The sequence below is a fragment of the Chinchilla lanigera genome, unplaced genomic scaffold (assembly GCF_000276665.1).
Source record: "Chinchilla lanigera isolate Chin_1 unplaced genomic scaffold, ChiLan1.0 scaffold00095, whole genome shotgun sequence".
Taxonomy (NCBI): Eukaryota; Metazoa; Chordata; class Mammalia; order Rodentia; family Chinchillidae; genus Chinchilla; species Chinchilla lanigera.
In genome coordinates this window covers 658,795-674,285 of record NW_004955496.1, presented here as the reverse complement: position 1 = coordinate 674,285, position 15,491 = coordinate 658,795, and the positions used below count along the sequence as shown (strand labels likewise).

The following is a 15,491-nucleotide window of genomic DNA, read 5'->3' as shown; positions in this document are numbered from 1 at the left end:
TTTAGCAGCTGCTCCTCTGCTGACTCTGGACCTTTCTGGTTCTAAACAGCAGAGGCAAAAGTGACCCGTTCTGTGGCATGTATTCCCAGGGGTTTCTCTATGTTTGAATGATTCACACACGTCCATGGTGGACCTCTGCAGCCAGTGCATGGTGGGCCAGTTGTGTCATTGTTTCTCTGTGTCATGGTAGTTCTCAATTGAGCGGTGGCGGCTGGCCTGAGGGCTGGGGCACGAGAGCACGCACCACCGGATGGCTCTCCAGGTGCCAGGGGCCCTCCTTCTGGGCGCCTACAAGTCAGGGAGCCAGCCCCAAGATGGCGCTCCCTGCTGCGCGGCTTCCCAGGTGCCAGAGCCCCTCCTCCCTGGCGCCTGTGAGGCTGGGGGCTAGCCTGAGTGCCAGCGCTCCCCGCCCCGTGGCATTCCCTGCCGCTGGGGGCCCTCCTTCCAGGCGCCTGTGAGGCAGGGGGCCAGCCCGAAGACCGGCGCTCCCTGCGGTGCGGCTTCCCGGGCGCCTGCAAGGCTGAGGGCTGGCCCGTGGCCTCTTATTTTAATTTGTTGACCTGGAGTCTTTTGCAAAGAAGATTTTAGAGGATCACAGAGATGACCTAGATTGTGGAATTTATATAGATTGGGCAGGAACAAAATAAATACTTTATATATGTGACTTCCATTTGAGTAATGGAAATACCCCATGCTTTCTCAGAAATAGATGGATAATGTACAGTATGTTCCATAATAGCAATAGTAGCTAAGTGTTTTTCACTGTGAGAAATTAAACATAATCTAGTTATGAAAGAATCTAGACTTGTTCTCATTATCAGATTTACTTAGATTTAGTTCAGAAAAAAATAATGTGGTGAGCAGACGCTTCAAATCATAGAGCAGGCCAGGTATGGTGGTGCATGCCTGTAATCCCAGCACTTGGGAGGCTGAGGCAGGAGGATTGTCATGAGTTTGAAGCCAGCCTGGGCTACATAGTAAGGTCAAGGCCAGCCTGAACTACTACATAATGAGACCCTGTCTCCAAAAAGTTTTTTTAAAAAGGAGCAGATGAAGTGTATTCTGCTTCTTAAGTAATGAAAATATAAGGCACACTGTCTGTTCTAGTGTCACTGACATGCTGGTGGTTAAAGCCTTTTGTTTTGGTTGCTTTGTAGCTGTGGATCGATCAATTTCTTCAAGTCTGTCAGATGCAAGAGATGCCTTGGTGAATGCTGTCGTGGATTCACTGTCAGCATATGGTTCCACTGTCTCAAACTTCCAGCACTCAGGGTTGATCGCCCCTGCCTCCCTCAAGCTGTTTCCTCTCTATGTTCTGGCCCTCCTCAAACAGGTAGCTCTCTCTATGTTATTATCTTGAATGATGTTTTTAAAAATTCTCAGATACGAAGCATGAAATCTAGGTTGTTGCTTGGTAATACTGACTTAGAAGATTATGCATTTTAGTTTTGAAGCCTAGGAAAAATGGAAAATAAAGGTGTATACATACTAGTATTCATACAAATACGCTCTTCAGTACATGTGAGCAGTTTGAATAATGTGGTCAGAGCCCACTCTTAATATGTGCTTCTGAAAAGTGACTCTTGGGAAAGGATCTAGTTTTACTGACCATCTTTCCATTGTCTCAGGCACCATCATAAGTACAGTATATGTATACTTATTTAATTCTTAAAACTCCCTGAAGAGGTAGGCACTGTGTTCCTTGTTACGTTGTGCTAACAGTGTAGTTCAGGAAGCTAAGTGACTTGCTCATGTCCCTGTTAAATGTCACATCTGAGAATTGAATCCACACTTTCTCCATAGTTGGTGGCATGTTTGTCTTTGTCCGCTGTGTTTATGTTTTACTTGAAAACCTGTTTTCTTCCCTGTAGAAAGCATTTAGAACAGGTACAAGTACACGCCTGGATGATCGGGTATATGCCATGTGTCAGATAAAGTCCCAGCCACTTGTTCATCTGATGAAAATGATTCACCCCAACTTATACCGTGTAGACAGGCTGACAGATGAGGTATGTGCTGCAGTGTATTGAAAGTTGTTCAACTGGAATATATATGAGTGTCTTGATTTTACACTAAGGTGATAGTGTATTTTCAATGGTTTCTTCCAAGAAGACGCATTAAATAAGGGTTCCAGCTGTGGGTGTGATTGGATGATAGCGCTCTCCAATACTTGCAGTATAACTTCTCTCGTGGGTTTAGTTGTAATAGTTGTAGAGTGGGCATTTCCATTTGTATTCGAGATACTGATAATTTCTCATACAATCACATCACAACATTATTTAGTAAACTGAATCTGATATTCAACAATAATTCTAATGTGCAAAGGTGTAGTACCTTTGGGTTTTTGTGTTAAAACTGTATTCTCTGGAATTAGTATTAATTCCAGACATAATATTATTTTTCTAAAGAAATGTAAGGAGGTAGCTTGTGGTGGAGCAGGGTCATTGGTCAGGCTTGCACTGCTTCCTGATCCTGAAAGGAAAGTCGGCAAGACAGAGCATTCTTGCTTTTATTCTTAGTTGGAATATATTTGAGTTTCTTGATTGTACAACCAAGGTAGTGATGTGTATAGTCAATATTTTTTTGCATCCTGCAAAGTTTTCGAATATCTCTTAATATTCCATACAGTTAGTGGCCATTAAGCCCCGCCCTGTGGATGACATGACAACATGAGGGCACTTCTGCCCCTTCATGCTGTCCTCTCATTTGCAGGGTGCGATTCATGTCAATGACAGGGTGGTGCCTCAACCGCCTCTCCAGAAGCTGTCTGCAGAGAAGCTGACGCGGGAAGGCGCCTTCCTCATGGACTGCGGTTCGGTGAGCACCCTCCAAGGGGCTCCAGTGGCCTAGGGGAGGTAGTTCGGGGTCATCGTGGCCAGGCATGAGCAGTGAAGGGGTGCCAGGGCTGCTCCTCCAGCTTGCATTGACATTGTGTTTGGAGCAGAGATTAATGAGGGTATTGTCATGCACTCTATGTCCTGAAGAGGGAGAGGTCAAGAGAGCACTTCTTACCTCCAAGGACGCCACTGTAATAATCAGAATTCCAAGAACTTGAGGAGTTTACCTGGTTCTTTTCACAGCTGCTGTCAGAAATCTTAGTGATGAAGCGTTTAGTTGAAATGCCACTGCACAGGAATGGACAGGGGTGTAGAACAGCCAAGATAGCTTCACGTGTACTTTCATGCAGAAAGAGAAGTTAGATAGCCATAGAAGAAGGGCAAATCCATGAGGTGAAGTATAGGGTTGGTATTAGAATAGTGAATGACATCTGTAGCCCCAGCACTCTGGGAGAATCACAAGTTCAAGGCCAGCCTGGGCAACTTAGTGACTTATCAAGACCCTGTCTCAAAAATTTATAAAAAAGGGCTCAGGATGTAGCTTAGTGCAGTGGCCCTGATTTCAGTCCCTCATACCACCACCCCAACCCCCAAAACAGTGGGAAATACAATGAGTCAGTTACTCTGATTGAAGCATTACAGTCCCATTGAAGAACTAAGTGAAGAAGAGGACCAAATACATTTTATGAGAACCCTTAAAATTTAAGTGAGGAAGACAGCAGTTACTCTAGAGCAGTGGTGGTGAACCTTTTAGAGCTTTCAGCGATAGCAAATAACCTGCAGTGGCGCACATGCCGTAGTCCACCCCGCTGCTGTAGATTCTTGGATTTGGATTCATAGTGTGCTGATCAGTCATCAGCTTTCTTTTATGCTCATTCCTATACATGATCATTTTGAAAGGATTAGCTATAATGGGTTTTCTGACCTATTAAGATGTTTTAATGTTTAATTGCCTTTTTAAGGTCTTTTACATTTGGATTGGAAAAGGCTGCAACAATAACTTCATAGAGGATGTGCTTGGGTACCCTAATTTTGCATCAGTACCACAGAAAATGGTCAGTGAATTTCATACAACTTTGTTTTTCTTGTTTGTTTTAATGTTTTTATTGACATAAAATCTGTGTAAGATTCACTGTGCTAGCCATTTTAGAGTGTACAGTTCAGTGATTTTTAAGTATCTTCACAGTGTCATACAGCTATCAGCATGCTCTCATTTCTGAACATTTCCATGTCTCCAGTAAAGAAACCTCTTAAAAAAAAAAAAACAGAAACCCTTATTTCCTAGTCTTTCTCTTCCCCTCCACTTTGGCAGCTCTTAATCTGCCTCCCATCTTGATTCACAGTAGGTTAAAAAAGCCTTTTTGTCTGGTTTCTCTCACTTCCCATTACATTTGCAAGACCCTCCACCATGTGGCTTGGGTTGCAGCTCATTCCTTTGTATGACTGGAGACTGTTCCTTGTTGGACGTGGTGGCTGCTTCTGTCTGAGGCTGTGGTGAACAGTGCCTCTCTGAACATCTGTGGCCATGTTCCTGGGTGGACGTAGGTCTTCAGCCACCCCATAACTACCATGTTTACCTTCTGAAGAAATACCAAACTGTTTTCAAACGCTTTTAGTGTAGTTTACTGATAGAAGCCTCATTTTTTCACTGTGCTTTTACAGAATGTAGGAAATATGAAGCTGGATTCTGGTTTCATTCATCAAAAACAGAGACCTTGCTTGCAAGATGTAAACATGTCCTTTTTCCTGAAATTAATTTAAGTTCAATGTAATCTTTGTCCAAATCTAGTGTTTGGATTTTTGTTTCTTCCAGTTTGACAAATTAATCCCAGAGTTCATTTCTAAGCTTAACAAATAAAGATAATAAGGAAACACTCGCGAAGAATAATGTCAGCAAAAGGGAGACGCATGAGAAAAACCCTACTGAGCAAATAGTAGACCTGCTCCAAAGCTGCAGCTGTTTGGGCAAAGCATGGCACAGTCCTTAGGTCAGTCCAGTGGGGCACGGTATTGTTCAGAAGGGGACATAACTTGAAAAGAGAATGAGGCAAAGATTTCATTTCAGATCATTGTGGGAAAAAATGGAATAGTAGAAAAATAGTCCTGGGGCCAAGTACAGTGCTATTTGTCTAGCTTACGGGAGCCCCTGTGATCAATCTGTGGTACAAACAACAAAATAATTATAATGTCTTAAGACCACTGATTAGTCAATAGGAAAAAAACCAAAGCTGGATATTTACCTAATTCCATACAACAAAATAACTTTTAAATGGATCAAATATTTAAACCTGGAAAAGGAACCTGCAGGCCACTGGAAGAAACATGGAGGAATATATATGATTTTTTTATAATTTAATATGAGAAAGGCCTTTATAAACCAGAACTCTTAAAGATTAACAAATCTAAAAGCACATATATAAAACATTTTCATTTGGTGACTAATAGAACCAAATCACAGCAAAATTTTGAGGTCATCTGATAGCATAGAATTTCTTTTAGTTATCATTTGGCAAAGATTTCTTAAACCTTTCTGGAGAACCACTTGGCACTAGATGTTAAGATCACGTATTCTACAATATGTGATTATTGCACAATGCAATAAATTATTTTACTCTTAAAAGTAGATAGATATAGCTCTGTGTCTATATATATATGCATATGTGCTTATACTGTGGGGTAAGTAATATCTGTGCCTAACTGAAAAAGTTTCACATCAAAATGGCAGTGTGTTTTTTTTTTTCTTATTTTTTTAATAGTGACATGCTTTACAAATATAATTAACCCCAATGCTTTTATTTAAATTATATATGCTGTATATTTTAAATTATGCAGTATGCTTTCACACTGGCTTTGAAAAAGAAAAATAAATCTTATCATATATTCATACCAAATTCTCAAAATATTATTAGTAATTTGTATTAGTGTTTATTACTAAGAAGTGCTACGAATAATTTGTATTAGTAATTGATAAATAATATATGTAAAGAGTGGATGCTTCGTCTTTAAAATAGTGTTGCAGGTAGTTTTTAAATATGTTTACACATTCACACTGCTCTTTAAGATTCCTTACCCTTCATGGCTGGGTGTGGTGGAGCATACCTGTAATCCCAGCATTTGGGAGGCTGGGGCAGGATGATTATCGGGAGTTCAAGGCCAGCCCCTATCTCAAAAGAAAAAAAAGACTCTTTGCCTTTAAATTTCAAAGTTAAGCATAGAATTCTTCTGGGAGGCTATTTTCAGACTAGAGCGTAGCAGTTTTAGTGGTGGGCCCTGCATTTGAATATTTCCTGTGGAAGAAACAGGCACACGGTGGGACCAGTGACATACTAATCACTGTGTATGTTCTGTGGGTTTATCTAGAAAAAAAATAGTACTTAAATAAAAAGTCAGTGACATACCTGTGAGCAAACATGTTTCTAATTTATCCAGAAAACTAGCAGCAGATTTGTCAGCATTTTAGATGTGTGCCACGTGGTCGCTATCTTGGGACCAGGCTTACAATCCAGACATTGGGTTTGTGGTCAAGAATCATGATTTACTTCTAATTCTGCTAACATCTAGGAGGGGAAATAGTTCCTAAGTCTGTTTCTTTTATCAGACACATCTTCCAGAGCTGGACACGCTTTCATCAGAAAGGACCAGATCCTTCCTGACATGGCTTCGTGACAGCAGACCATTGAGCCCAGTCCTCTACGTGGTAAAGTAAGTACCTCTGCAGCTGCACGGCCACTTGCGCTTCCCTGCGCAGAGATGCAGGCCTCAGCACACCTTCAGTGCTGCCGAAGTATGTTCTAGGCAGAGCATTTGATTAGTAACCCCTGTGTTCCGGGTTCCTGAAGTCCCATGCCTTAGTACTGTTTTTAAATATACTTAGATGAGTGCATCTCACTCTCTTGCAGAGATGAGAGTCCTGCCAAAACAGAGTTCTTCCAGCATTTGGTTGAAGACCGGACAGAAGCTGCATTCTCATACCATGAATTTCTGGTTCATGTCCAGCAGCAGATTTGTAAGTGAAATAGAATAAAGGTGATTGAGAAGCCAAGATGCATAACCTAGATAACACATAGTCTGTCGCAGAAGCACACACGCTCAATGGCTGTGTCTGGGGCTGTGGTGACGGGAAGGGAGGAAGGAGCGGCACCGTCCCATGGCCACACTGCCGTCACCATGCCGCTGCCCCACCAGTAGGCTGGAGGCGGCTCTCCCGGTCCAGTAGTGCAGAGTTGCGCGTGCTCTCGGCGCAAGCTGGCAATCTCTGTAGCCATGTGGAATGACGTGTCATCATGTGAAATTAGATGCAGCTGTTTTCTTACGATTCCTACGACCTTTCTGGACTTGAGTTCTGACAAGAGGCAGCAAAAGGCAGTGGCACCGTGCTACTTGTTCCTATGAGTTACTTTTTGAGAAGGAATGGTTCCTGCTCATTGTCCCTGTAAAGACAGTAGAGTCTCAGTACCTGCACTATAGAAGAGTATATATATGATGTACATAAATGTTACATTTGTAAAGAAAATGTAAAAATGTAACTACAGAATATGAATTGCTTACAGTGTGCTTCATTGTTGGATGACAACTCTTTTTGTCACAGAGAATGAGATTGACTAACACATATTATGAATTGAGGCCACAAAAGAAACACAAAACTTTGTAATTCTGTTAAATCTTTTATGTGGATTTATTTATGATCAGCCTACTAATTAAAAATATTTTGCTTGACAGTTGATTTGGTGTTTTTTGGGGTTTGTTTTTGGTGGGGATTGTGGGTTTTTTTACATACGGGATACATTGAATTCACTCTTGGGACAGTTCCAGTGATCATATGTTCCACCTAAGAATGCACATGAATCAATACGCTTTCATTAGTTTATAAACATTACAAGTTCTTTCTTTAAAACAAATAATGGTATTTTCAGAATACATTTAATTACTAAATATGATCTGAAGTTGCCTTCTTTAAATTAAGCATTTTTCCTGCATACTGTGTCAGTGTGTGTGTTTTGCTGGGAGGGAGCCCAGGGCCCTCCACATGCAAGGAAGCACTACCAATGAGCTACGTTCCCAGCCTTTTTGTTTTCAGACAGAGTTGCGCTGAGTTCCCCAAGCTGGTCTCAAACTTGTGAACCTCCCGCCTCTGCCTCCTGAATAGCTGGGGTTATATAGCCTAGTGCCACCACACTTGTATTCTGCATGTTTAAAGCAAGAAAATGTTCATGGTATATGTGATTGTCCGTTTTATTTAATTGACTAAGATTCCTGTCTTGAACTTTGAGAAAATAATTTTATTCTTATCAAGGAATCTCCCAGAGGCTAGCTGAGGTGACACACACTTGTACTCCCAGCACTCTTGAGAGGCAGGAGGATCACAAGATTGAGTCTAACCTGGGCAATTTATAGACTTAGTGAGACCCTGTCTCAAAGTTACAAATAAAGGCCTCAGTGCAAAAGCCCTGGGTTCAATCCCCAGTACCACCAAAAAAGAAATCTCTCAGGTTGGCCACAGTGGCTCACACCTGAAATCCTAGCTACTTGGAGGGCTAAGGCAGGAGGATTGCAAGTTCAAGGTCAGCCTGCGTAACTTAGTAAGATGCTACCTCAAAATAAGGATGTTTTAAGAGCCTGGGAGTGTAGCAGAGTGGTAGAGCCCCTGGTATCAGTCAGCAGGACCATCACAGGAAGAAGAGAACTTGGGCTGGTGCTGCAGTTCAGTGGTAGAGCCTCCACTAGGATGCGCCAGACCCTGGGTTCATTCCCAGCACCACAAAAAGAAAGGGAAAAAAAGAAATCTGTCATTCACTGGCACCTTATTTACTATAAAAACAGTGATCCGTTAGGCTGTGGAATGGCATTTTATTTTGTACTGTGAAGTCCCCAGTGAACTTTGGAAGGAAACGGCTCTTGGTGTGTGGGGCAAGGGGTTTGTACTAATTCTGTGCTTCGGCAATCTCTTTTCTTTAGATAAAAATGAAAGTGCTGTCCCCCATCCTTGATGGGAATAGGAGGTTAAGTGACTCACCCTAACACTACTTACTAATTAGTGGCACAGCTGATAATAGAGCCAAGCGTTCTCCCCACCCACCCCCCACCCCCAGGATTCACTCTATCTCCAGCGAGAGCATCTTAGTAAACATCAGAAGGAACTGTATCCTCTAAGGGCAACTAGACCCTGCCGTTTTACCACAAACACTACATTCAATTGTCTTTCTATCTGTCTCTCATTAAGTACAAGGCCTTTAATGATTGCCAGATACTGTTCCAAGCACAAAACCAAGCTCACACACCAGAGCAGGGACGCTGACCTGTGACATACCTGCTGCAGCCGCAGGGTATGGGTTCACCACCACTGCTCTAGAGCAAGAATGTGGAAGACTGCAGAGAGTACAAGGCATACAGAAACACCATGTCACCCAGGATTTGGAGGCAGATTTATTTCACGTTGACAGGCACTGACCTCAAGAAAAAATTGTCAGGCCCCAAAAGCCCAAAGAGGTTTTTATGGGGTTTGCAAGCAAGCAGTAGAGTTTGGCAGTTATTGTTTGGTTCTTACAGTATGCATTATATGCATTATGTATGCATCCAGCTATGTATCACAGTGACCAGCCATTTCTTGGAACTGAAGTAAATGAGCTTACCTGAGCAACTAACAGAAACTGAAGTACAGTGGCTGCAGGGGCATTTTCTGCTGCAAGAGGAGATTCTGTCTAGTTGGTCAAGTGTGGCAAATGCTATGATGAAACTAAAGCTGGCTTAGGGGCTGAGCCTGCGCTCACCTCAACAGTGAGCGTTGAGTGTACCTGAGGCCCCCTGGAAGGAGAGCTGCAAGTGGGGCGCAGGAGCTGGCAAGTGTGTTGGTTACCTGCTGTGTCCAGCATAGCTCTTGAAATTTTGGGGGTGGAGGAAAAAAAAACAAGGACAAGAGTCAGAATGCAGGAAGCTGCAGTCAGGTGGTGCCCCCTCTCCTGGTGAGAGAGAAGGAACCGCCCAATGACTGCAGTGCATTTATTTATACACTGGGCAAGTTGATTTCGGGTGAAACCCGTCTGCCTAACTTGTTTACCTGACTCTTCTCTGGTGCCCTGTGTTCTCGGGCTGGCCTTGCTCTAGCCCCACATGTGTGATCAAGCTCCAGCTCAGCCGCTCCCCACGGTTACCTGGAGGCTGCCTGTGTTCCTTGTCAGTGCATCCAGAGAGGTGGGAAGAGTGGTAGAGTTCCTGGGCTGGTCTCCATGAGACGTGATCAGCACGTCACAGGATTGCCTAAACATGAAGACAAGCAGCTGTACCACCTCCACAGCACTGCCCACAGTATGGGGTGGCTCCGGGGACCTAGGGCACTCGGTGCACACACACATCATGTGCTGCTCTAGGCTCTGACCAAGTCCCTGTAAGGCTACCAGTTAGAGTCCCTGAAGAGAGCAGCCTGACCTGTTGGCATGCTGGTGACATCGCATCCCTTGATCATGGAGCAGTTTCCTGGATGAACAGACAGTAGCCTGACTCTCGATCTGCCTGCCCTCCCTGCACCTCCGCCAGTGCCCTGTCTGTGGGGTTATGCAGTGTCATCTGCCGTCACAGCCACACAACCCCCACATCACCTCTGACTGAAGAACTCAGTTCATACTCAAGAACTGTGGCGGTGGAAACACTTGTCTCAGCTGTCACCCAACAAGCAATGGGCCTGGTACAAAGGCAGGCCATCCTCTGAAGACTCAGTTCTAGAGATAGTCGGGGTGAGCACGTTTTGAATCTGCCACTAAAATGCTGTTCTGTAGCCAGAACACACAAGTCTGAGAGTCAAGAATGGAAGTGAGCACATTCCTGACTCTTAGGGTCTTAATTCCCAAACACAATGCTCCCACTGAGTTGAAAGTCGGGGGCTACAGCCAGCCACTGGGGCTCCCTATAACAACCACCAGAAAGGGGCTGGTGCAGATGATGGAAAAGAATTGACTTGCTGCTTTTATGAGGAAGGGGGGATTATCTAGGGACCTAGAGGACTTAGGTCCTAAGAGTTAGTGGCATATAGCAACCAATAAAAGGATGGATTCCCTATGATCAAACCTTCCCGAAATTAAGCTTGGAATCTCCAACGAGGTAAGGGGTGCTGGCAGCATTGTGTATCATGCTAGTGAGAAGTTGGAGTGCAGCCTGAGTGGCACCACAGAGGTAAGCCTGCTCTGCATGTCACGTCATTAATGTGAGGTTGAATCTAACAGAGAGGGAGCCAAGCAATAAGAACGATGTCCCTCTCCTAGCTGTGTCCCTGGGCCATCCCTGAACTTGTCAGGCCTTCTGTCCCTACTCGGGATGATGATGATTCCTTGGGGTGAGTCTGCACTGTTCTGTGGAATGAACGTGTAGAGCGTCTCAGGCAGCCCATGGCACATAGCACGCAGTGAATGTGGCCAGCAGTCAGCTCTTTGCCTTCACCCCCTGCTGGATTCTCTGTCCCAAGAGTCTTCCCAGCTTAGGAACAAACATTTTCATGCTGGCCCATGCCGCTTTAATTCTTGGGCTCGATGTATTAACTACTTCTGACCATGCACTACTGATGGATACACAGAAGGGTAGAAGCTGCCTGCATCCAGTTGGTACAGCCAAACTTCAGACAGCCTGCTCTGAAGTAACTTCACTCCTCATCTTTGTCCGTGTCTCCATTTCTCTCTCCCACCCTCCCTCCTAGGGAATGAACTCAGCTGAGCTTTTGCACTGAGCTACATTCCCAACCCTTTTTTTAAATTTATTTTTTATTTTGAGACAGGGTCTGGCGAATCTCAGAGTTGCCCAGGCTGGGTGGAAACTTGCAATCCTGCCTCAGCTTCCCAGGCTACAATAAATACAGACATACCCCACCATGCCTGGCTCTGGTATCTCTTTATTAATAGGAAGTTATGAGCTCTTACGCCTCTGCGCCTTTGAACAGGCTGTTGCTGCTACTCTGAACACATCTTCCCTTCCCATTTGGCTGGCTCCTTTCTTCACCCTGTTGATGTGGGGTCTTCCTGTGAGGTGCCCCACTGGGCCACCGTACTTTGGGTGTAGCCTTTGTTCTGCTTAATCATCTGTTCCTGCTTAGCTTCCCTCTGGCTCCCTGTAGGCAACAAGCTCACCTTTTTACTCCTCTCTTTTCAGCGGAGCTTGGAACAGTATCTGACTCACCTCCCTGCATTTACAACCAAAGGGTGTTTATTGGTACATTCTAGTTTGCTGCTGTTGTGTTTGTTTTTGGTACCAGGAATCGAACTCACAACCTCACACTTGCCAGAGAGGAGCTATGCTGCTGAGCTATATCCCCAGCCCTGCTGTTCTTTTTATTTGGAACAGGGTCTCACCGTGTATTCAGGCTGGCCTCAAACTTACGGCCATCCTCCTGCCTCAGTCTTGGAGTGCTGGTGACAGTTTGAGCTTTGCTGTGAAAAAAGCTGTGAGGCTTTGCTCCCACATGAGAATCTGGGCAGGCCCACCTACCATGGGTGCTAGAGAAAGCCAGCAGAACCAGCCCTGTGGCACAGTTTAGGGAAGACGTTTGGACAAAGACTCCTTGTTTGATTGTTCCTTTACTATAGTACCGAGTTCTATCTGCTTATGCTGTATTTAGGGTCTGTTTTACTTACTGTGATGAGAGCGATCTCTAGTTTGCTTTCATTGTGCTTGCTTAATTTTGCTCTTGGTATGCTAGTTGTATTAAGTGAGTTGGATAGCTTCCTTTCTATTATGATGCTTTGGAAAAGTCTGAATAGCTAATATGTTGCTCTATGAAGTAGGTATTATCTATTTCTGAAATTTTCCTTGAACCAGCCCATTAAGCCTGTAGCTTTTTTCCAGGCAGATCTCTGGGCATTGTTTCAGTCTATGACTGTTCGTCTGTTCAGGGGTTCTTTTTTTGTAGCCAGTTTTGGGCAGTTTTACCTTGATTGATACAAGCAATTATTAAGACTTGGCTTTGACAGAGGCTGGCTGGAGGGGAAGAGACAGTGGTTTTAAGTCTGTTTTTAGAAATATCACAAATGTGGAACCCAGGGAGCACAGGTCCTCCCGTCTTCCATTGGAAAACACTGAGGCTGAGGCACAGTGAATTAACTACCCTGCCCTGTCCATTCATTCTCAATGAATGCTCCTATGATGCAGAGCTTTGCACAGCACTGGTGCTCGCCTGCTGGGGGGTGGCCTCAGCACCGCACTCTTTTCATTCTAGCACTGCCTCGCTCTCTTGGTGGCTGGGGCGGCCAAGGGCAGGTGCTGGGCTTTGTGAATCTTCAGAGCGGTCCACACAGCATCTGCTTTCAATCAACAGTGAAAATGAAGTCTGCTAGCAGGAAGGAGGAGACAGCAAGAAACATAAAACAGATGTGGCTGGGCCAAGTCGGAGCTGGACAGGTGGTGACAATGCATCCAGGCAGGAAGTGCCCGTGCCAGGCGCTGGAGGCAGGGATTGGGGCACAGGACTAAGGAGAAACACGAAGCAGGTACAGGAAGGAACTTAAAAGGAGCAGCATGATTCTGTTCATGGGAGGTGCCCAGAGGAGGCCAACCTAGAGGGACAGGAGATGAGACCAGGCACAGTGCAAAACCACCCCAAGGAAGCTTTTTGGGGTGATGGGTAAGGTTCTAAATTGGATTGCAGTGTTTTGGGTGTGTGGGGAACCACTCAGACAGCTTCAAAGCTCAGCGGCGTCTAAGGACACCTGGGGACATGACCCTGCTTGTCTAGCGCAAGTGCACAGTGGGATACACTTACGTAACCCTGACTTAGCACAGGTAACATGCATGTGCTGGTTACAGCAATATGTAAGAATGTAAATATGTGATAGCAACCTGTGTAAGAATTATACAATAAAGATGCAGGTGGCTCTGGCACTCTTAGGCTCTTGTGCTCTGCTCTGCTCCATGCCACCTGCTGCTGTTGCTGATGTCTTACACACCTGCGTTCTTTAACCCGGGATTTAACCCTCAAAAATCTCCCTTGGGCCCCGAGTGGGCCAATATAGTGTAACTGTAAATTTGCTAAGAATTGTGTACATTTTTAATGCATTGAAATTATGTAAATTATACCTCAATAAAGCTTTTTTAAAAGTGAAATCAGACTCCAATATGAAAGGCTGTAATGTGTGAGTAGAATGCATTTATTTATTAGTTTTTTAAGGCAGAGCCTTGCTACATAGTTCAGGCTGGCCTTGAACTTAATTCAATCCTCCTTCCTCATCCTTGGGAGTCCTGGGCTTACCGGCGTGCGCCAGCATGCCCAGCTCCTGTATCAGTATTTATAAACTACGAGTTCACATCAAGTGCACACTGTGGTCAAGCTCACTGCACACCAGAATCGTGCTGGGGTGTGGGGGCTTTGTCTCTTCCATCCCCATGTCCAGCGGCTCTCTCAGAGCTCTGCCAGCCCGGCCTTTGTAGAGTCTCCTCTCTCAGCGTCCCTCCTTCCTGACTCAGCTCTTCTCTTTCCTCTGGAGCCCTCGCTCACAGAAAGAAGACTCCAGGAAAGTACTTTCCCTTCCATGCGAACATCATGTTTAATGTGCTACTGCTGCCTGATCGGACAACTGCAATCTGAAACACAGGCGCTAGTGAACATCAGTCAGTCAGTCTTTTTTTATTTATGTTTTGCTGTAGGTACGCATTGAACCCAGGACCTTTGCACTGAGCTACAACCTGCTCATCCCCTTTTTAAATTTTTATTTATTCTGAGACAAGATCTGGCTAAATCACTGAGTTCCTCAGGCTGGGTTTGAACTTGCAGTCCTGTAATACCTCAGCTTCCCAGTGTGCTGGGATTACAGGTGCATCATACCCTGCCTGTCACTCAGACTTTGGTGGCCATGCCTGAAAGAGGAAAGGAGTTTATTCTACAGCCAATGAAAAGCAAGAAGCTAAAGGCAGGTGAGCTGGAAGGTTCGCTGAGGTTTCCCTGACTGTTTTTACCATCACAGAAACTTCATCCTTTGTTTTCAGTCAGGGAGGGGTCACCGGGAGGAGAGTTTCCACTTGTTGCACTGTTTGCCAACTTTGTTTCCCTAACCCAAGCCTCTTGCACATTCAGCAAAGAGTACAGGCTGCCCAGTAAAATCTGCATTTCAGATAAACAACAAATAGCCTATCCCAGATGTTTTAGCAAAATAAACAGAAAAGGGCCAGGGACACAGCTCAGCAGGAAGGCTCCCACCAACCCCTCGTGTGACCGTGGAGTGTCCGAGTCACACACAAAACGTTGCTGTTGTGAAACTGAAATTGACTGGGTGGCGGATTCTCACCTCGAAGTCCCGCTGTGGATCAGAAGAGTGGAAGCCTGTCTGGGATACCTTCTTTGCCTAGTGTTTGCTTTTAGAAACAAAGTCTCCAAGCAAAACGTCAGCTTTCCCTGTTGTTGGGAAGATTGAGTTTCAGTTTAGCACCTCTTACAGCTAATTCCCGTTTCAAAGGAGAAACCGGTTCCGCAGCGAGAGGTTTTCCCAGAGCCGGGCCGGGCCACCTGCACATCTGTGGCCGAGGTAGGGCCGTGCGACCCGGGTGAGGCCAGCGGAGACCCTCTGTCTCGGTCTTCCCGCCCCGTGCCCGCAGGCGCGGTCCCCACCCGTGGATGCAGCAGGCGGGACGAGCCGGAGGGCGCGGCCTCGGGTAGCTCCGGTGGACACGCCCTCGGTCCCGCCCGCT

The 15,491-nt window shown here is 45.1% G+C and overlaps 1 protein-coding gene across 1 annotated transcript in view; it reads left to right on the top strand.

The window, feature by feature from the left end:
• The window catches only part of Sec24b (SEC24 homolog B, COPII coat complex component), a gene marked incomplete in the record, with an annotated part of 66,102 nt that extends 58,544 nt beyond the window's left edge, over positions 1-7,558 (top strand). The window contains 6 exon segments of the mRNA XM_013505418.1: positions 1,158-1,333; positions 1,872-2,009; positions 2,713-2,817; positions 3,800-3,892; positions 6,436-6,539; positions 6,737-7,558. Coding sequence (XP_013360872.1) covers positions 1,158-1,333; positions 1,872-2,009; positions 2,713-2,817; positions 3,800-3,892; positions 6,436-6,539; positions 6,737-6,851 — 731 coding nt within the window.
• Between the last annotated feature and the right edge of the window lie 7,933 nt (positions 7,559-15,491).